The following is a 23456-nucleotide window of genomic DNA, read 5'->3' as shown; positions in this document are numbered from 1 at the left end:
GTTTTTAGCTAAAGTTTTGATTTTGAACAACCATTTTTCTTTTTGCCAAACTCTGTGGTGAATTACGATCTTAATACGTCTTACTACCATAATTCTTTTCCATTGTTTCCACTGACAGCGCTCTTGCCAAGTGCAACATCTCATTGATTTCTGCAAGCAAAAAAAATTTAATACAACATTTTTTGGGGGATGTTTTACATAATAAGAATGTTCAGCTATCAAATGAAATTGTTTTGTGTCATATCTGTCGTACTTATTTATTTTTCTTTTTTAAATTAATGGCACAATGTGCGATTTTTATGTCATTTTGAAGTGTATTACAAAAAAACACCTATACATACCATAAGAGTGTGCAGAAATAATCCTACTGGCATGTCCTAACCAAAGTTTATACGCAGCGTAGCTGAGTTTTACTGCAGAATTAGCAGGCTAAACTGATAGCGCCGGACCGGCATTTTTTCTGGCCAGGAGGTGGCGATATAGAGTAAAATCAACCTCCGTTCAACCCCAGGCAGTAGAAGAAATCGCTGGTCAAAGCGCATTTCCATGGTCTCCATTGGTTGCCTCCATCTGATGAAAGCATTCCCTATATTAACGCGGGCTTGCCCCCTTTTTTTGTCTGATATTCTTTTAGACAAACTTCTTTCGGATTTTCCGCTAGCATCTGCCATCTCGTTAGCCTCTCTGAGCCACTAGCACCTGCTCTGAGGAGGAGTGAGTGGGGTGGGCGGCGGGGGCGGGACCAGCGCCAGACCAGCGATTTCTTCTACTGCCTGGGGTTGAACGGAGGTTGATTTTACTCTATATCGCCACCTCATGACATAAAAATCGCACATTAAGTGTGGTGATCGCATAGGGGTTACATACAGCTAAAGAGATGCAGCTGGAAATGGAATGCATCTTCCATCCTGTAAGTATATGTCTATATTCAATGTAATACACCTCATGTGCAGAGGATGTTTTGATGTGTCAAGTCAGACGTCAATAATGAATAATATGGACATATTTAAATGCTTTATTTTCAGACCTTTGTGTTGTCCTTGCTGCACAAAGGTCTGAAACTGCAAGCCAACAGTAATGTTTCAGTTACGACTTTAACAACTTATGAAGCCATTGTCAGCAAGAAAGCTGAGTTAATGACAAGCAGTCGCTTTATACAGCTTTTATTATACATACCACAATATCAAAAATACCAATTTGTTGTAGACAAGCAGACAATATGTGAGCATTGATCACAACACTATCTTTTCCCTTCAAAAATGTTTTTCAGTCAAAACAATGTAAGTTCAAGATATTAAAAACACATTTTCATCAAAAGCTGTTTTGTATATCTGTTTAGACATAAAGTATTCTGTGATTGTACATTTTGTTTAAATGTCAGCATTTGTTGACATTTGACTTACTTGTGAAGATACAGGCAGATCACTCGAGTGTTGATTTATTGGTGATATCGATCTTATTTTACTTCAGTTCCTGGAGTCAGTCAGCAGAGGGAGCTCCAAGTATTGTTGGTTTTAATTTGTCAAGTCTTGCTATGTTTATATTTTTGGGGTAAACGATTTGCTTATTGGGATATGAATGAAGTGATTTGCACTTGAGTTTAGTGCTCGGTTAAACTAAAAGTTCAACTTCTACTACCCAAAATTCGTACAAGGACTGCTAACATCAGACATATCTTTAGTTTCTATTCCACTTAAAGCGATACAATGTAACTTCTCAAAAAGCCCACTATGGAGCTCCCCCTACAGGCTTGGAGGTAATGTACGGTTACACAGTCGTAAATACAACACCCTTTCGCTTTCACATTTCACGTTTGTTGACGAACCGGCGAGGGGTCAGAAGGTGCAAGCTATGTCGACCGAGAAGGTAAGAGTAATCAAATGTACCTGGGAGCGTGAGAGGGGTCTATTTGTTTTTGCGGTAGGTGTGCCAGAAAGCAAGTCGAAGTACTTCCGCTCAGCTCCCGGGCCGCTCTCGGGCCGGTCCAGCAAAGTTACATAGCGCAGTTTTTCCAACTCAGATCCCCGAAGGGCATAGGAGACAGGCCAATCGTAATATTAAAACTCATTCTAGCACAATTTTTTTCAAGCTGTTATTTTAAGGTAGAAATGTTACATAGTATTGCTTTAAGGAGTTTATTGTAGGAGTATAACACAAAACTCATTTAGTTCTTTATCTAAAACCGTCAGTGAAAAACTTTGTCACAAAACAACTGTTTTTGTATAAGAATTATACTCTGGCTGTCCATTATATTGGTGAACATACACAAAATTAAATAAGAGTTAGTTCAAGTGACAAAAATAGGAGAAAAAAACTGTGAGGACTTACAGCAACTGATATGAATATCAAAAATATAGCATGGTGAGATGACATTGAAATACTCTCCTGAATCTATCAAAATAGTAACAATAATACCTTTTAATAAAACGCATATCCTTCAAAAGAGTGAAATATATTCTAAATAATTCTGTAAAAATATCAGCCAACACTGAAACAGCACATCATGACAAAATTACAATAGTTACATCATTATTTAGAATGTGCCAAACTGGTTTTGATGAAATAGTTGTTGGTAACATTGATCATATGTGGATGGACATTACACCGATACGTCAAATTATCAAGCAAATATTAGCTTCTATTATGTTGTGCTTGTGCGATTATTCAGTAATGTATTTCAATCATTTTTTTAGATTAAAAAGTAATTGGACAGCACAGTGCAAAACATAATAAAGTATGTGATATGTAGAGTAAATACAAAAGTAATTACATGCAAAACATTTTCCTTCATAAATAAACAGTAAAACTCCATTAGTCTGGTTTGCTATGGTTTTAAGATGGTTACAAAAATATATATTCCAGAAGCATTACTGTATTTTATAAGAATGAAAAACATCAAATATTTAAATCGATGTTCACTTGATGTTGCAGATTTTGACAGAGGTTCCAACTCCGAATCCTGGATAGAGGGGCTCAACAAATGTGGTCTGAAAGCGGTGCAAGAGGGTCATGGTGTTGCTTATGCTATAAAATGCTAGCACACCTGCACTGTGGTCCAGGTACACACCTATCCTGGGGGAGTGGGGTCCATTGACCGCTTTGTCCACCCGGTTGTGCCAGGCAGAGTAACCTGTGTCAGAGCAGAGGAGACTCCAGGACTTGTCGTTGTAGCCCAGCAGACACAACGAGCCTTTGCCCTTTCGACTGATGCCCCTGTAGGCCACCCCAATGGAGAACTCCCCACTCCACTCGATCTCCCAGTAGAAGCGACCTCCGGACAAGCCCTCTCGGCACAGCACCTGGGCAAAGCTGTCAAATCTCTCTGTGTTGTCTCCGTAGGGCTGCAGGTCCCTGGTGCGGATGACTTTTCTGTTGTTTTCAGAGATGTATAGCTCCTTGTATGCTGTGCTATGGTCAAGTTTAAGCTGGCAGAAGTCTGAAACGAGGAGAATTGATGATTTTTTTCAGTGTTCTGATCTTAATAACAGTGGTGTTGGAAATAGAGGCAGTCAGATGAGAAACCAGTGAAACACTGTAGAAGTTTATGCATTCTTATTGCATAAGTAAGTTACTTTCCACAATTGAACTGTAAAGACACATTTCAGGCAACTATACAAGTTACTTACGTTTCACAAAATCAGCTCTGGTCTTTGGCTCTGGAGGAGGAGGAGTGTTGTCCACTGTCATTTCTTTGCCTGTGTATGAAGAAACACTGTCAGGTTGAGTTGAACTGCATACACCCACACAAATGCCTGTAATTCCTTTGTTGCTGTGGTTTGGCAGTGTTTTAACTGAAGCGTATATGATGCAATCAGTTTGTGGTTTGTCTCTTTCTATTTGCAGTGACTATATCATCAACCTAAACAATAATTAACTTCTACTGACCTCTGCTCCTTCTGTCTAGTGTTCGACTCTCTGTGGTGTAGACTGGGACTTCGTTCACTGTAAAGCAGAACATATTCATATTTAGTGAACTGGTGTTTTAAGCCTCATCATGAAAAGGTGTTGTTTCTGCTACCAAGGTTGAACCTGTCTTGGAGATCTTGAGCAGCTCCTCCCTGCCAAACTCCTCGAGGCGATCCTTAATCTCACCCACGGCTTTCCTGACAGACGCGAAGGAGAAGTCCGGGTTTACCGTCACTTTAGGTATGAAGCCGTCGTCAGTGGGTGTGCAGAGGTAGTTGAAGTTCTGAAAGGAGATGGAAGTTAATATTAACACATAGCACAGACCAAATTTGCTTCGGCACAGAAAGTCTGAGCAAGACTCAAAAGGAGATGGTGCCATCTTATATAATATATTGTTTTTTGGCCCAAATCAAAATAAGACGAATCTGTGGGAGCAGCCCCCAAAACTGGCAGAATTACTGGGATAGTGAACAACCTTGTGTGTTTGGATGATGCCACCAATTAGAATGCCAGATTTGTCGTAAAGCTGTATCTTACCTGCAAAAAGTGGATGTGGTCCTCAGTGCTGTACAGCTGCTTGAGGCCCGCCTCTTTTTTCTTCAGTTCATCAATCTCTTGCTCCAGTCGCTCGATCAAAGCCTCGGCCTGGTTGAAAGCGGCCTTCTCGTTGATACCAATCAGCTTTGTCACCTCCGACCTCATTCTCTCAATGGAGCGTATCATGTCCTCGAACATCTTCTGGCTCTCCACCATGGCTCTTTGGGCCGAGTTCTGCACAGAACAGTCAAGATATTCAGTGATTTACAGAAGGGACCTAAGTGTTTTGATGTTCAACTTAATAATCTATGCAAGCACTGTCTTTTATTTTGTGCAAAACTCAGCATGTTGGCGGAAAGATAATATAACATAAACACAGAGGCCTTACTTTCAGTGAATCCACAGCAGTCTTCAGTTCCTCAAGCTCCTTCACCCTTTCCTGGCATTTTTGTTTAATCTCAGCTTGGGAGACTCCCAAGAGTTTCTGCAGAGAAAAGATTTATGCCAGAGTCACCTACTTGACTGTTTTTCTTAACACACACTCCAAAACTGACAACTCTATAACCATCCTTGAAATATGAAGTGTTACAACAACTGACAACATAATTGGCTTTTAGTCAGATTTACAAGATGCTGCTGAATGTTATGCCATTTTATAGCACAACACGTAAAGCCTCATATTTGTTGGATCAGGACAGACATTCTTTCTCATCAAGGAATATCTGGGGAGGCCCTCTGGCATGCTTAATAAACCCCACTCAAAGAAGCTTCTTAATGCGGCCTGCTTTTATCCCAGAGGGAGACGGGAAAAAAGAAATCTTTAGAGGAATTCTGTTCATGTCAGGAATGTGAAACTACTGCTGCCTGACTTTGAGATGCTTCAAGGTGCACACAGCGCTGACATGCAGAATAGAAGGCTTCTAATTCAGCTTTTACTCAAGCCCACCAATCTATTCTTCAAGATAAGCTTGAGGAATGTGGGGAATCCAGGGAGGGGGGAAATGGACATGAGAGGGGGGGAGGGGAGAAAGAGCGGGAGATGGAGTGAGATGTGTTACACTCAGGTTGTAAATCTTTGAATGAGAGAAACCAGACTCCCTATGTTGTAAATGTTCCATTACTTTAGTATGTCTTTAAAACACTTCATCACATATCCCTGGCAGCCATAAAAAAAAAACTCCTGATTTACTCTCATGGTGTAACAACTGGAATAGCTCACACATTAACATCACAGTATCTACTGACATTCTTATCTACTCCACATTTTTTTACAGGAAGAGTCATTTATGAGTCATTTAAATGTGCATTGCCGTGGTAACAACGTTGGGATTGAACCGAGGTGCCGAATGCCTTCACTCCCTGACATTCCAGTATTACTGCAGACCCACTCCCACAGGTGGGAACCAATGTAGCAAAATGGAAGTGTGCAGTTTCTGTGTATTTATCCCACAGCTGGAACACCACATTCTTTTCACCACATTCAGGGGGTGATAAGTATGAGACACGCCCACCTGCTTCCATGCAGCTAATCAGAGAGCTGGATTTGTTTTGGCGGTGGTGAGTGCCTGCCCGGGTAGCTGATAGCGCTGGTGAAACGGGTCAAAGTACAACCAACAATCCTAGTGCACAGGCAGGAGTTGGAAAAAAAACACCCTATTTGCTTTTATTCAAAATCTCTCTCAGACAATGTAAATGGCATTTTCAGCTTGTGGTTTCTGTCATGCAGTGATTTACATTTAGACATGACAGATATGTAGTTCAGTCCCTGAGCAGCTGAAAAACAGTGGCTTTTCTGGCAAGTCAGCAATCCTGCAATTGTGTCTTTAAGTAGGTAAGCGAAGAAAGGACTTCTATGAAAGGAATATATATCTTACCTGTTTCTCACCCCTCTCTGCCTCAGCAGACACAATATCATGGCCTCTGTGTTCACTGACAGTGCAGATAGCACAGATACACATCTGGTCTGTTCGACAGAAAAGCTCCAAGGACTTCTGGTGCTGTGGGCAGATCTTCCTGTCCAGGTTTCCCAACTCATCCACTAGCTTGTGCCTTTTGAAAGTGGCTGATTCATAATGAGGCCTCAAGTGCTTCTCGCAGTAAGATGCCAGACAGTTCAGACAGGACTTCACAGCTTTAAATTTCTTCCCAGAACAGAAGTCACACGGCACGTCGCTTGGTCCAGCGTAGATGTTCCCCAGGGATGTGCTTAGGTTGAGGTTCAGACCGCTCTTCTTGATCTTCTCGGCCACCATGCTCAGGGTGGCATTAGGTCTCAGCACAGGCCTCTGGGTGAATGTGATCTTACACTGGGGACATATGTAAATCCCTGTGTAGTCTGCCTCATTCCAATAGCCACTGATGCAGTCCATGCAGAAACTGTGGCCACAGGGGATAGCCACAGGGTCCCTCAGAAGGCTCTGACATAGGGAGCAGCTGAAGTAATCAGGAGACATCTGATCAGCCATTGTGATGGACCTAAAACCCAGTCAGACCTGCGGAAACAAGCAGAGAAAATGCCAGATGCGGATAGAGAATTCGTTGAGTGTGTTTTGGAGCCCGCCCTCAAGAGTGTGGTACAGCCTGCCAGGGACAGGACCTACTTGTATTTCTAAATTCCAGAGGTTATTGATTGAAAGCAGACAAGGCCCTCCCCCTATGCCGTGAGTATATCGAGCCCTGCCCAGTTCAGATAAGCAGGTTGAGCAAGAGGCAAGACGGAGAGAGAGGAAAAAGAGGGAAGGAGAGAAGGCGGGCAGACAGTAGAGGGGAGAGAAGAGTGTGTGAAAAAGAGAATGAATGAAATCTAAAGAGTAAAAGTAGTGACATTTAACGTGCAAAAGAAAACGTTTCCTTTTCCCCTGCTGTTTCCTTTCCTTCTCAAATTTCTCATGAGGCTCATCTGCGGGTGAACAGCGCACACACTTCTCGGCAGCTGTGTTTCCACCTATTGTTGTCAGACAGAATCGCCATTGTCTTAAACCGGTTATAGTCCGACAAACATTAAAGTAGCCGAGTACTGTAGAGTTCTGTAGGAATTTAAGGGACCACCCAATAAACAAACAGAGAGAGACACTCTGAGCATAAGCTGAGCACAACTTCTTTTCTCACAGTCATTTTTCTTTTTTAGAAATGTAACAGAGTTGTATTATTTGCACTGTGACCAGCCAAACCAGTTTGCTCACTTTTTACAACCCGATTTATAACTGTAGATATGTGGATAGTATCTGTTTGGGCAGCAGAAAGACAAATGTTCATAGTTGAGACAGCAAATGGAAACCCAGAGGCATGCATACACTCACAAAAACAACATTCCTGTAAGGCTCAGGTGTGTTGCAAAGGCTGGTTTACATATTTGTGTAAATTCTTTCAAGTTATGTTGCAATTTTTTAACTTTTTTACACCAAAAAAATGCTCTTCTCATAGTGATCTGACATGTTAGTGTTTTTTTTTTTTAAAAGTCAGTGGTAAAAACTCCCTAAGAAGACTCCAACTCTGAGCATTAAGTGTCCACTGACATCATTGTCTCTCATTAGCATTTCAATTAGGCCTAATCTATTGGTTTTCCCCAATACTAATCTGCCATTCACAGTGTTTACTTCAAAAGTTCTTAATTTAAAATAAACCTTCAGTTTGAAATAAGTTTTGAATAAGTTTGATCATGTGCTTAGCATTTTCTGGTTGATCTTGAATCATACGGGGAAGAAATGTTAACGTTTTGAAAGACACTTGCCACACCTTCAACCATATCTTGCATTACTTCATACATTTGGTAGTTTCACCTCTCCATATTTGGTTAGGTTTCTGATAAGCCAGTTTTTCCTTCCTTCCTCCGGAGTAAAGGGAGCGCTCTGTGTGTACAGATGGTAAAAGCTCTCAATCTGCCATGGATTTATACCACAGTGTTCGATATGTCACAACTTTGAACGAATGTGTCAGTTTCTGTGAGAAAGTTAATGTGAAGCATGATAATGTTCAATATGCAGGACTCTGATAAGATTCAATTACATGCCTCTTTTGGGCGTCACATGGTTATGTAATTCTATTTTCTTTGATGTAGCACACAGAAACTCCCCAGTCATCTGCAGCCCAGTCCAAGATCATTGTGAGGGGTCAGCCTTCATTAAGGTGCGCATTGCGCTCCCTGCAGTAAGAGTGCAAAAGAGTACAAATGGCTGTTTGATCAAAAGAAACAAGGATTCACTTCACTGAGGATGAGTAAAAGATAAAAGAGAAAGACATTGTATTTAAACTTTTCATCAGGATACAATATACACACTTGTTAAGTTTAGATTAAAAAAAAAGGGTGTGTAAGTAGCATTGCCTGTATGAGCAGTGTGCTAAAAATTAATCTTACATGAGTAAGTTGTAAAAAAATTGGACCAAACCTGCAATAGTAGTTCTTTTTTTATAAGTCACCATGACAATTTATTGTCAAATTCAAGTTTTTAGCAATGTTCATGAGCCATTTTCCCCCATTCATTATCACTTTATCAGATCTCAGTTAATATTAGGTGCCTTGCACTAAGGAGCATGACTCCCTCAGTGGAATTTTCTGTCACATAAGATGCTACATTTAGTCTTGCATGTCAACTGTGGTTACTGTTGTTGATACACAGCAGACCCTATATAATGCTTGGCACTCTGGTTTGGCTCTGCTGGCTCTAACACAATGGAATCTTTCAAGCAAGCCTTCCTGGCCCTCCTGTTATCTGGACTATCAAGTGTAGTTGCATTCCTCCCTCCACCTCAACAGCACTGAAACTCTGTCTTGGCTTGAAGGTGTATTCAGTGTGAGAGGAAGTTTTTAGCTCAGAGAGTTTTTGTGTTTAAAATGTAAACTTTCCCGTTTAAAATACCTTTACAATTACTCTAAATGTAGAGAAACGCCATCCAACTGTTTGGCAGCATCCTGTCAGTGAAAAGCAGTGGCAATGAAGTACAAAGTAAAGAGAGTTGATAATTAACTGGTCTCAGGTGAGGTGAAGGTCAGCATCTCAATGGCTTAAAAACTGAATTTAGCTAAAGCCAACAAAGTGGTTAATTCGGTACTTTCATTCAGAACTAAACAGGAAGAGTCACTGATTCAGTGTGACTGATGAGACAGTATAAATTATCTCTAGAATGTGACCTGGAATATCATTAAAGTTAAGAAAATAATCGCTTTTGCATGAGGTCAGTTTGCACTATGGGCTGAGTAGATATCACCGCATGCTGATAGGGAGCCATCTGTTTCAAGGCAACCTGAAACACTCAGCAATTAGAGTGCACTAAACTGGGGAGGGTGAGGCACCTGTTTTTTCTTCACTCTCCTATTTCTCAGTTATTTTGCTGATCTTTTACTGTGTTGCGTATTTGAATTAAAATTAATCCAAATCTCACTTTTTATCCTCTTATTGTACCCATGTCTTTCTCAAAAACATGAAAAGCCCCAGATAGTTTGCCTTGTTTGATTAGACAGTGATGTCAATGAACAAAAGTAAAACCGAGAGTTCATTTTTGCTACCAACACTCAATGCCAAAACTTGAATCTTCAGATAATACATTTCATTCATTCTCTGTGCATTCTGTAACTAATGGAAGCAGTCACTGTGTCCGTTTTTTACCCCGCCCTTGTTTTACTGGTTTCGGTTTAACCAGTTTAGCCTCCCTCTGTTTACCCTATTTAACTCACGCCCTCACTACCTGTAGGATTACTTTGCCACTGTGCTGACACAAGTCAGCATCTTTCTTCACTACATCTTCTCTGCATTGGAAGGAACAGCACTAAGTTTTCTCCATGTCCTCTGATCAGGACACTTGCTACCTCTGTAAGGAGTATCTCAGGGACCCGGTGTCTATCCCATGTGGCCATGTCTTCTGCTCCATCTGCCTGAAGACATACTGGGACCATGCAGAGTCCACGGGCTCGTACCTCTGCCCACAATGCAGGGTCACTTACAACAAGAGGCCCACGCCCAGACGTATGGGCAGCTCCCGGCACTCTACCCTCCAACGCAGCTCGGACTCCTTTCCACCTCCACCTCCATCACCTGACTACAACTACGCTGGACCCCAGGATGTGGGCTGTGACATGTGCATTGGCCGAAAGCATAAAGCCATCAAGACCTGCCTGATGTGTCTGGCTTCATACTGCGAGAAGCACCTCAAGCCTCATTATGAGTCTGCCACTTTTAAAAGGCACAAACTGGTGGACGAAATCGGCCACCTGGATAGGCAGATCTGCCCACAGCATCAGAAAGGTCTGGAGCTGTTCTGTCGCACTGATCAGATGTGTATCTGTGTGCTGTGTACGGTGAAAGAGCATAAGGGTCACGACATGGTGTCGGCCGAGCAGGAGAGAGCTGATGAACAGGTAGGTAACACTCTTCTCTGTTTCTACTGTCTACAAGTTGTGGGTGTCAGGTCGCCGCTAACTTAGTCAGAGACATACTGATAATGCTTTGCCCAAAGTACTAAGAATTTGAATCTTTTGTCTTTTATCAATCTAGGCTGTTACATTTTATGGTTGTCAGCAGCAACGAAGCATTGAGTAAGGCACGTAAAAGCAGCTGATAGTTGATTAAACTAAAATCCAAACCCTGAAGCTGTTAGGCCTCAAACAGCTTCACACGCAAATAGAAAAAAGACTGTTGGCCACACAGCTTCTATTGTCAACTCTAAGATGTACCATGTAATAATATCAGTGTAATGAAAGAAACTTTAGTTGATAATTTGTGGAATCGTCTTAATGATCATCAACGTTTCCTGTTTTTCAATTTATAGCAACGGCTGGGTGCCACCCAGGCTGAGATCCAAGAAAAGATTCATGACCGCCTCAAGCAGATGGAGGAACTAAAACAAGCAGCAGACTCGCTCAAGGTTTGTGCTCCCATCTTCCTTCTGGAAGAAAACACCAGACTAACCACTACAGACTGCACTGAAATCTAAATCAACCAGCCCTGACAACATTCCTTCTTGTTTGAGTAATGACGCTGGTAAAACACCCATCTGATTTACAATAAACCCCCATGTCTCATGTACAGCACTCAGCCCAGAGAGCACTGCAGGAATGTGAGAAGCTGTTTGGCGACATGATGCGCTCCATTGAGAGGATGCAGCAAGAGATGACCAAGCTGATATCCTCCAATAAGAGGGCAGCACTCAACAACGCAGAGGGACATATGGAGCGTTTGAACCATGAGATCGCTGATCTGAAGAGGAGAGACAGTGAGATCACCCAGCTGTCCCGCACTGAAGACCACATTCACTTCATCCAGGTAACAGTCAAACTGAAACATGAAGGCCGCCATAAAATCATCTCTTCATGAAATCCCCAAACTTCTAACCAAAAACAAATATAAATCCCAACATGATATTAAAAGTGATGCTGTTTTTTGTCATTAGAGTTACCACATGCTGATAGCCCAGACAGATGCTGAGGAGCTGCCTTCTGTTACCGTCAATCCCTACTTCACCTTCGGCTCAGTGACTAAAGCTGTGTCTGAGATGAAACAGCACCTGAGTGAATTCAGCAACGATGAACTGGTGAAGGTAGCCAAGACCGGTAAGTGCTTAGATTAATTTGACATTTCTGTGATCCTGTTGTGAACATTTTCTAAAGATATTAACACGGCAATCAGGTTAACTCTTTTTATTTTATTTACAGTTAACAAAATGACCTTCTGTGAACTGGATGATACCAAAAAGAAGCGGTCGATTAAAAGTGAGTCAAGACAGATTTTCTAGCCTACTGCATGTTGCCACAGACATGTGGAGTAATAATATTAATAAAGATTACTTTCAGTCAGTTCATAAAGCCAGAAGTTGTGCTCTATATGAAATTATACCGACACAATTTGAAAGGTAGAGCTTTATGCTCAGTAGGACTCAGTCCTGTTTGATGGTGGCCATGATGGCCATGATTTTCATTAGAAGTATTCTGAGGCCCTTCAGTTGTCACATTGCAAAATGTTTATTCTGATAAGGAGTGTCAACTTGTAAGTGAGTATGGGTTATCACACTCAAGGTTCGTTGAGTACATACAGTTCCAATCAACTTTGTTGTTTTGGAAAAGAAAGAATTTTCTTATATCTACAAAATTGAAAAAGCAGCTACAATTTTTTTTCTTATCAGTTTTCTACATGTACTCCCACAGGCGATGAGGCTGCCATGTACAAATCTCCACCAGTCCAGGAACCTCAGCACAGAGACGACTTCCTGAGATGTGAGTCTCTGCTTCTGTGATCCTGTTTTCCACAGTGACACAGTTCCCTGCTCTCTCTGCTCATTTCAGTGCACGAGGCAAATTAGATGCTGATGAAGTTCTCTGTCAGACCCTGTGGCTGACCACAAAATCCAGTTTTTAGAAACAACTACATGTCCCACAGTGTTGACAGAGACTGGGACAGATTACTTAGTAATATTTAAACTTCTTGGCACTTGCGCAGGTTTGTGACTTTTACTAAAGTTGCAGTTTAAGTGCCTCCTCCTCGTTTCCCATGTGCAATAAAACAATGAGAATATCCTCTATTATTAGGAGCCAGATTTTACCTGTAACTAATTTGGGGGCTCAGAATCTAAAGTTTGTGAAAACAAAGTGCTTTAAGTTGCTTGAGAATGGGACTCACAGGTTGTAGGTCTAATCGTACAGCTGAAGATATTTGGTGAATGTCTGTTTGTGGTCAAACTCACAAACAGTGTTGATACTTCTGGCATTCCAGATAATAGGCCGGACAGAACTAGCCGCGGCCACCGGCGGTCCCACCAACTATGACCTGCAGAGGTAAAAGTACACAGCAGGCAGGTGACATCTTACCCCTGTGACTATTCTGATGTGTGTTCAGCCAGAGGGTCTCACATTTTTTTCCTGCAGAGCATGCTATTGCAGAAGGTAGTTAAACATCTAACAAGGCTAGAAATGTTTATGACCTTCTGCTAACTTCTGGGACCTTTGAGTGGGTGGTGCAATGGTGAAAGGTTCTTAAGCTGCTGTACAACAAAGCCTTCGGTCTTCCTGGGTTTCTTATTTACTATTTAACTTAAATGTTTCCTCTTTTTAAGTAAATGTTTAATTTATCTTCTAGATGCGTGCCAGCTCACTCTGGATTCAAACACCGCCTATAGACAGCTCTACTTGTCTCGAGGGAACAGAAAAGCTACCCTCAAGAGAGACCCCCAGTCTTACAGTGACAGCCCTGCCAGGTTCGACTCTCTGCCTCAGGTTCTGTGTAAGGAGCCCCTTTCTGGAGGAGCTTACTACTGGGAGGTAGACTGGAGTGGGGAAGGGGCTTCCATTGGAGTCGCCTACAAAGGCATCAAGAGGATGGGCTACGGTGACAGTTGCCGTATCGGCTACAACCGTAAGTCATGGAGCCTCTTCTGCTCTGATTCCAGCTACTCAGCCCGCCACAACAAGGATCAGATAGAGATCAATGCACCCTACTCCTCCCGCATCGGGGTTTTCCTGGACCACGCTGGGGGCACTCTGTCTTTCTACTCCGTAGGGGAGACCATGTCTCTCATCCACCGCTTTAAGGCCTCCTTCAGTGAAGCTGTGTATCCAGGCTTCTGGGTTTGGTATGAGTCAGCCATCACCATCCTCCAGCTGTGATTAAATGATGTCCACTGACCTTTGTACAGCAATTTACAGATAATATTACAGCTCTGTGATGACAGTTTATATCTATATTTTTTTTGTACACCATAAAGTATGTGTTTATTAGGGGCCCTGTTTGTGGTGAATGTGAATATTCTTTAAATAAACATGTGAAATGTAAAAGGGGTGTAGAAAGAAGATAAGCATTTAGATCATATTTCCAAACAATGTAAGCTATGCTTTAATGGTGTATTATATGATAATTTGATGTTGTACTTATTTGTATCAATAAACATTTGATAGCATATATAAAACTGTGATAATATTGTTTCATTTTACTCCATCCTTTTATCATGACAACTACGTACTCCCCGGGCTATCATTCCTGCTATAGTCTACTTCCCTGATCTGCTGGACCACAAACCACAGAGCTGTTAATATCAAGCATTTGATCACAATACCAGCTAACATTTCAAACAGAAATAAAAACAAAAAAGATAGACTGACGATTCAGACTGAAAGAGACAGACACAATGTCTGTGTGGAATACTTAAGCTTTTTGTTTGAACAACAGTGTTGGTTTTGTGGCCGTCTGAGAGGTTTGGGAAGAACTGTGCAGCAACGGGTGATGAGGAACTGAGAGGCTTTGGAAATAACGCATGGGTGAGACTCGTGACTTACCCTAAAGAAATTCATCATCAACTTCTTTATGGAAATCTGGATTCCAGCTCTTTTAGTTTTAGTCCTGCATTGCCTTCAATCGTTCAGTATCTTCCTGCTGTGATGTTATATTGAATTAATCTTACTTTGAAGAATCATAAACCTAAGCCTCAAGGGGAAACTTTGAAGAACATATTAGAGGGGATATGAAATCATGCTGTGGTATGAAATAAAAGTTAATATTACAGCCAGCATGTGGAGTTTGCTGTGAAATTGTGCCCTCGATTTATATGTTTTCTAAAATGACATTTTTCCACAATTTATCTGAGGGCAGAAAGCTTTGGACTTGAATGAAAACATAAGCAACTCTGTCCTTTTTCTGTATATGGCAGGAAAAATAAACGTGCTCATGTAATTTTAGTCAGTCACAAAAATGCTTTGAGAAAAAAGGAATCCACTGTCATTTGGAAATATCTGACATTTACACACAGTAACTTTGTGACAAAAAACATGGAGAAAAGGGGAGGTGACTGCTGGAAAAATTTGCTTATTTTTGTGCAAGCTTGCTGACACACAAATCCTTAAATCCTTGCTACCCCTGGTGGTGAAATCTGTGCAGTGCTGCTTACCAAGACCTGCATCAAGGGTCTCACAATTCTCTCAAAGCCTCTGTATGTCACCATACCTTACCCACAGATTAGAACTACAGTATTGGCTATGTCAAACAGACTACCTCCCTGAACAAATTCTCTTTCAGCAGTCCTCATACAATGTTTGTTTTGGAATATCCAGGATTGGGCAGTACAGAAACACATGTAATTGAGATTACATCATTTGCAAGCACACTAATTTCTAAATTAATAGATTACAACAACAACAACAGCAATAACAACAACAACAACAATAACAATAATAGTAAATCCAGATTACGTTTTAAAAAAGTAAGAACAAGTGACATCTTAAATCTAGAATGGCAAGGGGAGGAATGACGATCTAATAACATGCACAACAGTTTATGAGGTAAAGCAGGCAAATTTAAACATATAAAAGAGTCATCTGTTTCAGAATCTAGGTTTATACCAACCCCATTAAGGCCTTAAAACGCATGTTGTATTTCACGAGGTTTCGATGTCAAATTATATGTTATTTACTACCGAGTCTGTAGATGGCAGTCACCCTTGGAAACATAGACATAATATGTCTATGCTTGGAAAGACCCTGTAGGGGGAAAAAAAGCAGAACTTGTTTCTTCTCGGACACATTTACCCGGCGCACTTTCAGAAAGAAGCGCCGCATTCTCACATTTCATGAAGTGTGGTTGTATAGGTGAGTGTATACACTTCTAATAAACATGATGGATAGCTCAGATGTTTAACTTTTACACCAGGTTGTTGCATCATGCGTAGTATGATTTAAAACATTGTTATTCAGAAGCGCAGGACGTCCTTAAATAGTAATGTTGCGGTACTGAATGAAGACAGCTATGAATGGAGCTAGCTAACTGGCTAGCATAACGCTAGCTTGCGTTAACGTTAAATGCCGTCCTTCTCTCCGTGTTTTGAAGGTAGTAGAGTTGGTGTGTAGTTTGGTTATACAATTGTACTAAAATATCCCTGGCAACCCACGAGCTCTTCGTGGCTTATGCATCGAAATTACAAAAATGATGGATGAACAGTGGTAGTACGTTGGCTAACATACTGTTATCGCTGTGCTGCTCGTATGTTGTGGCATGCGTTAAAGCTGTAACTATGACAACCAACTGGACTGGACAGACTCTTCTAACGTGTCATTAGCAAAATAACCAGCTTCTTATTTTTGATCGTATGTCCCGTAGATAATAAATGTTAGTATATCTGTTATGTGTTGGGTTCTGAACGACTGATGAACGTCATTCTATCGGCCCCACAGAGACCAGAGAGCTAGCAAATTAAAGCTAACTTTGATATGGATATGTAAACATTTGGAACAATCTCTGTTTTTTTTTCTAACTGTCATTCTAGGATGAATAACGAATACGGATACCTTTTTTGTGTTCAGTATTTTTTTGATTAATTGTGTTTTTCTCATGACAAATATCTCTGCTCTTTGTTTATAACTTTATACAGATGGCGACGACAAAGGTTCCCGAGGTTCGTGACATCACACGGATTGAGAGAATTGGTAAGAATCTGTATTTACTGAATCCCTTAACTTGTTTAAATAATGATTGTAATGAGTTAACCATGGAGTGTGTTGCTGCAAGTAGTGCCTGATCTTTACATTCTCCTCCAAATGTGACTGATCTTCTCTTCTTATTGCCTTCTGTTTAGGGGCCCACTCTCATATTCGTGGCCTTGGTTTGGATGATGCTTTGGAGCCAAGACAGGTAACATTAAGCCTTCGATTTTTCATTAATCAACCATAATATTATGACTACTCAATGCGGTTTTTGCGTTGCCCACTGCTGTCCCTAGGTAGGTGGTAAGTGTCAAAATGACATCCATGTGAATGCTAGGAAGCAGGTTTCACAGCAGAGCAATGTATTGTAAGAAGAAGAGCAGTGTTAAGGGCTAATCATAGATCTCCATAGGCACAGTTCATGCCTTGCAAATGCACATCTACACGTCATAGCGATTAGCTGCCACTTGGAGGCACTTGAAGATTGTCCAGTGTAGCTGTTGTCACCTGTTTCATCTGTGCTGCTTAGCTATTTGTGGTTTTTGGTGCTTCGTCTTCCTTGTTGTGAAATCAGTTGTTGTCGGTTCCCTCCCACCTTTAGGTAGCTTAAGTTAACTTTCAACCAATCAGCATTTGTTCAATGAGTAGTTAGCTTTTTTGAGGACTGCACCTCTGTCCATCTACACTGAAAAAATGTCTGCCTTCAAGATTGTATAAAACAGCTCTTACTCACTTTATTCATCAGTGATTTTAATGTTGTGGCTGATTGATTTATAGTTTTGGGATATTCCCTTTACCCCCCAAGTGTCAGTGGACTCAAGTAGTGCTGTGTTTTCACAGTCTGTTCTGGAGCATTTTGTGTAATATTTTGTGCCGTTCAACATTGTTTCTCTGAAAAGAATTGCTTATATCAAGCCAACTTAAAGCCAGGACTGGTGGTGGTCTAGGTTCTTACAATTGTGGATTTTGTGTTTTGGAAAAGCTTTGCACACTATGTGGACAGCATTCTGCCCAATCTATACATTGCACTGTGCTCTACCTTCCTCAATATGATATGATGCACCCATAGATTAGGGGGAAATAAACATCTTCATTCCTTTCAGCCTAAAAAGGAAGGGAAAAGTCTTTCTTTCTTAAATTGTTGTAATTTTATATAGCAGAAATTGTTTTGATTGTTGTTGCTGTGGCAGCACACATTCCTCTCAGTTGCTCTTCGGAACTAACTCATAATAAAAGACGTTACATGTGACCACGTTTCTATTGATAGATAAGTTCACTATAGAAAATACTAGGAAATGTAGATTTAAACAGCATAATGAGCAGCTTCTCCGTATGCCAGCGGAACAGGTGTGTATTAGTATGTGATGAGATTGGGCTGAAGGAGACCTGTTCCTGTTCACCTGTAGGTGTCTCAGGGGATGGTTGGCCAGCTGGCCTCCCGTCGAGCTGCAGGGGTCATTCTGGAGATGATCAAAGATGGCCACATTGCTGGCAGGGCAGTACTGATCGCTGGCCAACCTGGCACAGGAAAGACTGCCATTGCTATGGGTAAGAACTATGTTGGAGGTTTTTCAAAACACATCTTCGTTAACTGGAACTGATATTGTCCCTTGGAGTTGATTCAATTGGTTTAAGTTATATTTTTGTTAAAACAAAGAGTTCCTGCTCCCTGTTCCTAATTAACTGAGTTTGTTTTTCATGCAGGCATAGCTCAGTCTCTTGGCCCTGATACACCCTTTACAGCACTGGCTGGTAGTGAGATCTTCTCCCTGGAAATGAGCAAGACTGAGGCACTGAGCCAAGCTTTTAGAAAAGCCATCGGTGTGAGGATCAAGTGAGTTAACAGACACAATAATTGTGTTTTCTAATTATTTTTGCTTGACATGAATTGCTATTGACTGTGTTGTTTCTTTGTATACAGAGAGGAGACGGAGATTATTGAAGGAGAGGTGGTGGAAATCCAGATTGACAGACCGGCCACTGGAACGGTGGGCTGCTTTCACTGTTTTTAGCTTCAAATATGCTCATCATTTACGATCTTGTACACTGTTGAGGCATTGAGGAATGCAGTATTGGTGATTGTAGGAGATAGTCATTACAATCTGAAGGATAGTAAAGCAGCATTTTAAATACTTAAATTCATGCAATGATGACGATTCGAGGTATAAATTTACTGAAATTGGCATGCTTTTGACCAGGGTGCAAAAGTGGGAAAGCTGACCTTAAAGACTACAGAAATGGAGACAATATATGACTTAGGCAACAAGATGATTGACAGTCTGAGTAAAGAGAAGGTTCAAGCTGGGTAAGTTATTCTCTTTCTCATTGATCTTTACATGAGATGACTGTTTTACTGTCTCATCTCGCTTTGGTGTAGATAAACAAATAACCTGAGCTAAGTTGATATTTTTTCTCTGTTCTTAGAGATGTTATTACCATTGACAAAGCCACTGGGAAAATCAGCAAGTTGGGACGGTCCTTCACCAGAGCCAGAGACTATGATGCCATGGGAGCTCAGGTATGATATCACTTTCCTAAAGTCCCATTGTTGTGGCTGAGTCACAAGCCACGGAAGATTTTCACATGAGTTCACAGTACTGGCAGGTTTTTGAACAGGCTGATACCACGTATATGTTTATAGCTCGTTATACACAAAACCAACACCAAGCATCAGGTGCTAGGGCCTCCCTTTGTTTCTCCTCACATCACAAGTGTCTGCGCAAAAAAAGAAAAGAAAAATAGCACTTGAACACACTGCAACAAGTTAGGTAGTATGGTGTATGCATGCCATGGGGACATATCTCCACCACATATAGTGTTGTATATATGTAATTAAATAAGGGAAACTTAAAAGAAAAAGGGCTTAGTTTTTAAAATGTCATACAGAGCTGTTCTCACCTTTTATTGTGATTATTACTTGGTCTTTAGTTTATTCACTAAACTTTTCATATTGTGCTGAAAAGGGTTTGGGGAGATGATCTTGACAAACAATGAATGACATTGATTTAGTCGTTTGGTTTCCATAATCAAAGTCATCTCTTTTTTTCATGTACTCAGTCACTCAATCAGAGTAATATCTCACTAACAGAACAGATGAACAGGGGCTGACAGTGAGGACTGTTTGTTACACAACTACTGACATTGCCAAAGGCCGATTGTTGGTGTGTTAGGGTTTTGCTATCCATGCTACTTTCAGTCAGTGGTTATTTTCCTCTGGTCTTGGGTGCACACAAAATCCATTGCCTAAAGCTTCTCTTTCAAATGGGCCTTTTCTCTCTTTTTGTAGACCCAGTTTGTACAATGTCCTGAGGGAGAGCTGCAGAAGAGGAAGGAGGTTGTACATACAGTGTCCCTCCATGAGATCGACGTCATCAACAGCCGCACACAAGGCTTCCTGGCTCTCTTCTCTGGGGACACCGGTGAGATCAAGTCTGAAGTCCGCGAGCAGATTAATGCCAAAGTGTGTGAGTGGAGGGAAGAAGGCAAGGCAGAGATTATTCCCGGGGTAGGTTTAATTGACTGTTTGTCTCTTTGAGATGGCTCTCACTATGCGTGCACTTAACAAACTTTCCATGTCTGTCGTTCCAGGTGTTATTTATTGATGAGGTCCATATGCTAGACATGGAGTGCTTTTCCTTCCTGAACCGCGCCCTGGAGAGTGACCTATCCCCAGTTCTCATCATGGCGACCAACAGAGGCATCACTCGGTACTGTTTATGCACATCCAGTGAGAAAATAACCTGTGCGGATTAATTAGTTTGTTCCGATCAGCTGATTTTGAGTGTGTCTTTTAAGGTGGTGTGTGTCTTCTGTCTGTGCATTTGACACCATTTCTAAGGGGGATTGTTCATAATATGAACCCATTCACCTCTTATCTGCTGTTATTAAACAACTTTTCCCTGCAGAATCCGTGGCACAAACTATCAGAGCCCTCATGGCATCCCCATCGACCTGCTGGACCGCCTGCTCATAATCGCCACCTCTCCTTACACTGAAAAAGAGACGAGGCAGATCCTCAAGATCAGGTGAAAATCTGCGTTCACAGTCTGCCGGCAAACTTTGATTCACTGTCCCCAGCATCACAGATGGGAAGTAAACCTGCATATTTTTGTTTTAGGTGCGAGGAGGAGGATGTGGATTTGAGTGAGGAAGCTCACACGGTCCTCACGCGCATTGGCATGGAGACGTCGCTGCGCTACGCCATCCAGCTGATCAGCACTGCAGGACTGGTGTGTCGTAAACGCAAGGTAAGATCAGAATGAGGACGCAGACTTCATCAGCAACACGATTGAATTTTTTGGGGATAAACTGAGCAACTAAATTTTAGTAGTTTGGTTGTGATTGTCTTTGGTCTCCATTTAATTTGTCTTTCGGCCTCTTCAGGGGACAGAAGTTCAGGTGGAAGACATTAAAAGGGTTTACTCTCTGTTCCTGGATGAGGCCAGATCATCTCAGTACATGAAGGAGTACCAGGATTCCTTCCTCTTTAATGAAACAAGTGAGTTTGCTGCTTCCCCTGTGTGTGTGTGTGTGTGTGTGTGTGTGTGTGTGCAGTTCACACCAGCATGTTCACACAAGCGTGAATCAAAGGCAAAAATCCCATCAAAATGCCAAAACAGACTCTTAACCAGGGCAGGAACCTGCTGTAATCTGCCAAAGACATTTGGAAAAATGTAACTTTTAATATGCTTCCTAAAACTCACTGGTTTATAGGTTCACATCAAAGCAGAAGAGTAAAAAATTGTAAGAAAGTGAATAGAGAGTGTAAAAATAATCTGCCGGAGCTGAGCTTGAGTACCCTGTTCTCCTATTTTGACACTGGAAGAAGGTCTCGTAGGAAAAGGGGTATTTCTAAATGTGAAACTACATTGGTGAATAAGTAATAAATGTCTTTTTTATGTTTCAGAAGCAGCTGCAATGGACACCTCATAATGAAGAAGACTGCTTTTTTTTCCTTTATTCTGTGAAGTGTTATGTTTGTTCTCATCAGCTGAGTTTGGAGTCTGTTCAGAACTGGATTATATTCAAGTTTGAATTCCAGCATTGGACTGCATTGAAGACAAAACACACATGTATTCAATTCTTCAGTTTTCTCCTTTAATTTTAACATTGAAGTCCAACTTTTGAACTGAAATTTGAATGAATTCTGAATTGACAGATCTGTTCATCACTGAGGCCTTGTGGCAGGAGCTCCCATCCTTAAAGTGTTTCTCTCTCTTTTTTTTCTTGCTTTGACTACATGGTTTATGCCTCGAAAAAATAATTAAACAGCCTTTTTACAATCCTCCTCAGATGTTCTTTCCTTTTTGTATCAGTCTTCAAAAGCAAACTTTAACACAGGGAAAATATTTGTTTCTCCATCACAACACAGATTTAGTTTAATTTTAGATGAGTTAACATTAGTGAGCTGCAGCTCATTGTTTTTACAACACAGGTGTTGGTTCAGGGTTTCCCACAGCATGTGTGATGCACACCTGTCTTTGAATAATTAATGAAAACTTCAGCTGGCTAATTATCATTATTTTATCTAATCATCTCGTTAAATTAAACAAAAATCCCTCAAGGCTTTGTTAAACAATATAAAGATTATTATTTTGCTACCACAAGGTGGAGCTCTAAGATCTTTGTTGTATACATCTTCGAACTTGACAGCATCCTACCAAGGGCGCTGTTAGTGTTTTTCTATTAACCACTCAAACAGCATTGCAGACATCCTTGAAATGTCTTTTTGTTTAATCATTCTACCTTTTGTTGATAAATAGGTCCAGCCTTAATGACTGCAACTTAATTCTTTACACCTGTAGGTCCTACCCATCATTGACTCACATGCACTTACAAATTCTAACATATTTAGATAATCGGATGATCTCATCATCTACCTCCTTTTGTCTGTGTGAAACTGGGTTTGTGATTCAGCAGAAAGTTTCCATTGAAGTCACACCGAGATATTCATTAGATGGTTGGTCTCATCGGTTTCAACTCTAAAATCAGTATAACGTGTATTCCTTCTATTTGACAAGATAAAGGATTCATTTGCTAAGCTCAAAGTGACACATGCGCACCCACCACCCCAACTGTACACCTGAATGTAAATACAACCCTCTATCAAGAATCAATATTTATCATACAACCAGTTATGGCAGATAAAATACCTTTACCTGCATATGATACAAAATCAGTGCAACCTATCTTTCATGCGATAATGAATGTGATGTTTCGAAGGTGACCCTGCTGCTTGTATTCTGTAAGCCTCCATCCTTTGTCCTACCAGCCTGCTGTTGGCTGCTGCCGACTACTTCGTCTGTTGGATTCCCTGCTCGGACTTTGGCTGCCATAAACCTCATTACGCCTCACCTCTTTATGTTTTTGGTATGTACAGGGGCAGTTTTCAAACTGGTACACCCATATGTAATGTGCCCGATGCTTCGTTGAAACATGGACGTCGGAGGAGGATGCAATGAATCGCCTTCCACTGAGTGGAATTACAGTGGTCTCAATGCAAATTAACATGAACTGAATACGCTTGACTGAAGGAAATTTGTTTTTCGGTGTGTGAGTGTGAAACCCAAAATCACTGTTTACAGATCACATTCAGCTCAGCCCCTGTGGGTGTGAGCAGATT

The 23456-nt window shown here is 41.2% G+C and overlaps 3 protein-coding genes across 4 annotated transcripts; 2 read left to right on the top strand and 1 right to left on the bottom strand.

Moving 5' to 3' along the window:
- Positions 1-2119: 2119 nt before the first annotated feature.
- On the bottom strand, positions 2120-7135 carry ftr82 (finTRIM family, member 82). The gene is made up of 7 exons (XM_075486430.1): positions 6318-7135; positions 4832-4927; positions 4444-4677; positions 4030-4189; positions 3886-3942; positions 3627-3695; positions 2120-3436 (listed from the first exon to the last, which is right to left on the bottom strand). The coding sequence occupies exons 1-7, from the start codon at positions 6906-6908 to the stop codon at positions 2916-2918; spliced, it is 1728 nt and encodes a 575-aa protein (XP_075342545.1). The 5' UTR covers positions 6909-7135; the 3' UTR covers positions 2120-2915.
- A 2982-nt stretch (positions 7136-10117) lies between these two features.
- Positions 10118-14334, top strand: ftr83 (finTRIM family, member 83). The gene is made up of 7 exons (XM_075486431.1): positions 10118-10795; positions 11206-11301; positions 11466-11699; positions 11827-11986; positions 12089-12145; positions 12578-12646; positions 13506-14334. Exons 1-7 carry the CDS (start codon positions 10220-10222, stop codon positions 14030-14032), a joined length of 1719 nt encoding a protein of 572 aa, XP_075342546.1. The 5' UTR covers positions 10118-10219; the 3' UTR covers positions 14033-14334.
- A 1580-nt stretch (positions 14335-15914) lies between these two features.
- ruvbl2 (RuvB-like AAA ATPase 2) lies at positions 15915-22121 on the top strand. Of its 2 annotated transcripts, none has more exons than XM_075486440.1 (14): positions 15915-16003; positions 16783-16837; positions 16987-17042; positions 18241-18382; positions 18539-18668; positions 18756-18822; positions 19033-19139; positions 19259-19352; positions 20121-20339; positions 20423-20541; positions 20740-20859; positions 20952-21081; positions 21218-21332; positions 21744-22121. In XM_075486440.1, exons 2-14 carry the CDS (start codon positions 16783-16785, stop codon positions 21764-21766), a joined length of 1377 nt encoding a protein of 458 aa, XP_075342555.1. In that variant the 5' UTR covers positions 15915-16003; the 3' UTR covers positions 21767-22121. The 2 variants fall into 2 exon arrangements, with proteins under 2 accessions (XP_075342555.1, XP_075342554.1); XM_075486439.1 differs by having other exon boundaries at positions 21741-22121.
- The last annotated feature ends 1335 nt before the right edge of the window (positions 22122-23456 follow it).

The sequence above is a fragment of the Odontesthes bonariensis genome, chromosome 16, assembly GCF_027942865.1.
Source record: "Odontesthes bonariensis isolate fOdoBon6 chromosome 16, fOdoBon6.hap1, whole genome shotgun sequence".
Classification (NCBI taxonomy): domain Eukaryota; kingdom Metazoa; phylum Chordata; class Actinopteri; order Atheriniformes; family Atherinopsidae; genus Odontesthes; species Odontesthes bonariensis.
Note: the sequence above shows the minus strand (reverse complement) of the source record. Positions and strands in the feature narration are given on the sequence as shown.

Bases quoted from the DNA above. Each gene is read 5' to 3' on its own strand.
- ftr82 (XM_075486430.1), bottom strand. From the start codon at position 6,908: ATGGCTGATCAGATGTCTCCTGATTACTTCAGCTGCTCCCTATGTCAG. The intron at 4,928-6,317 runs GTAAGATATATA...TTTTCTCTGCAG, and splicing joins CAGAGAGGGGTGAGAAACAG to AAACTCTTGGGAGTCTCCCA. The intron at 4,678-4,831 runs GTAAGGCCTCTG...TGTTCTGTGCAG, and splicing joins CTGCTGTGGATTCACTGAAA to AACTCGGCCCAAAGAGCCAT.
- ftr83 (XM_075486431.1), top strand. From the start codon at position 10,220: ATGTCCTCTGATCAGGACACTTGCTACCTCTGTAAGGAGTATCTCAGG. The intron at 11,987-12,088 runs GTAAGTGCTTAG...TTTTATTTACAG, and splicing joins GGTGAAGGTAGCCAAGACCG to TTAACAAAATGACCTTCTGT. The intron at 12,146-12,577 runs GTGAGTCAAGAC...GTACTCCCACAG, and splicing joins AAAGAAGCGGTCGATTAAAA to GCGATGAGGCTGCCATGTAC.
- ruvbl2 (XM_075486439.1), top strand. From the start codon at position 16,783: ATGGCGACGACAAAGGTTCCCGAGGTTCGTGACATCACACGGATTGAG. The intron at 18,669-18,755 runs GTGAGTTAACAG...CTTTGTATACAG, and splicing joins GCCATCGGTGTGAGGATCAA to AGAGGAGACGGAGATTATTG. The intron at 19,140-19,258 runs GTAAGTTATTCT...CTCTGTTCTTAG, and splicing joins AAAGAGAAGGTTCAAGCTGG to AGATGTTATTACCATTGACA.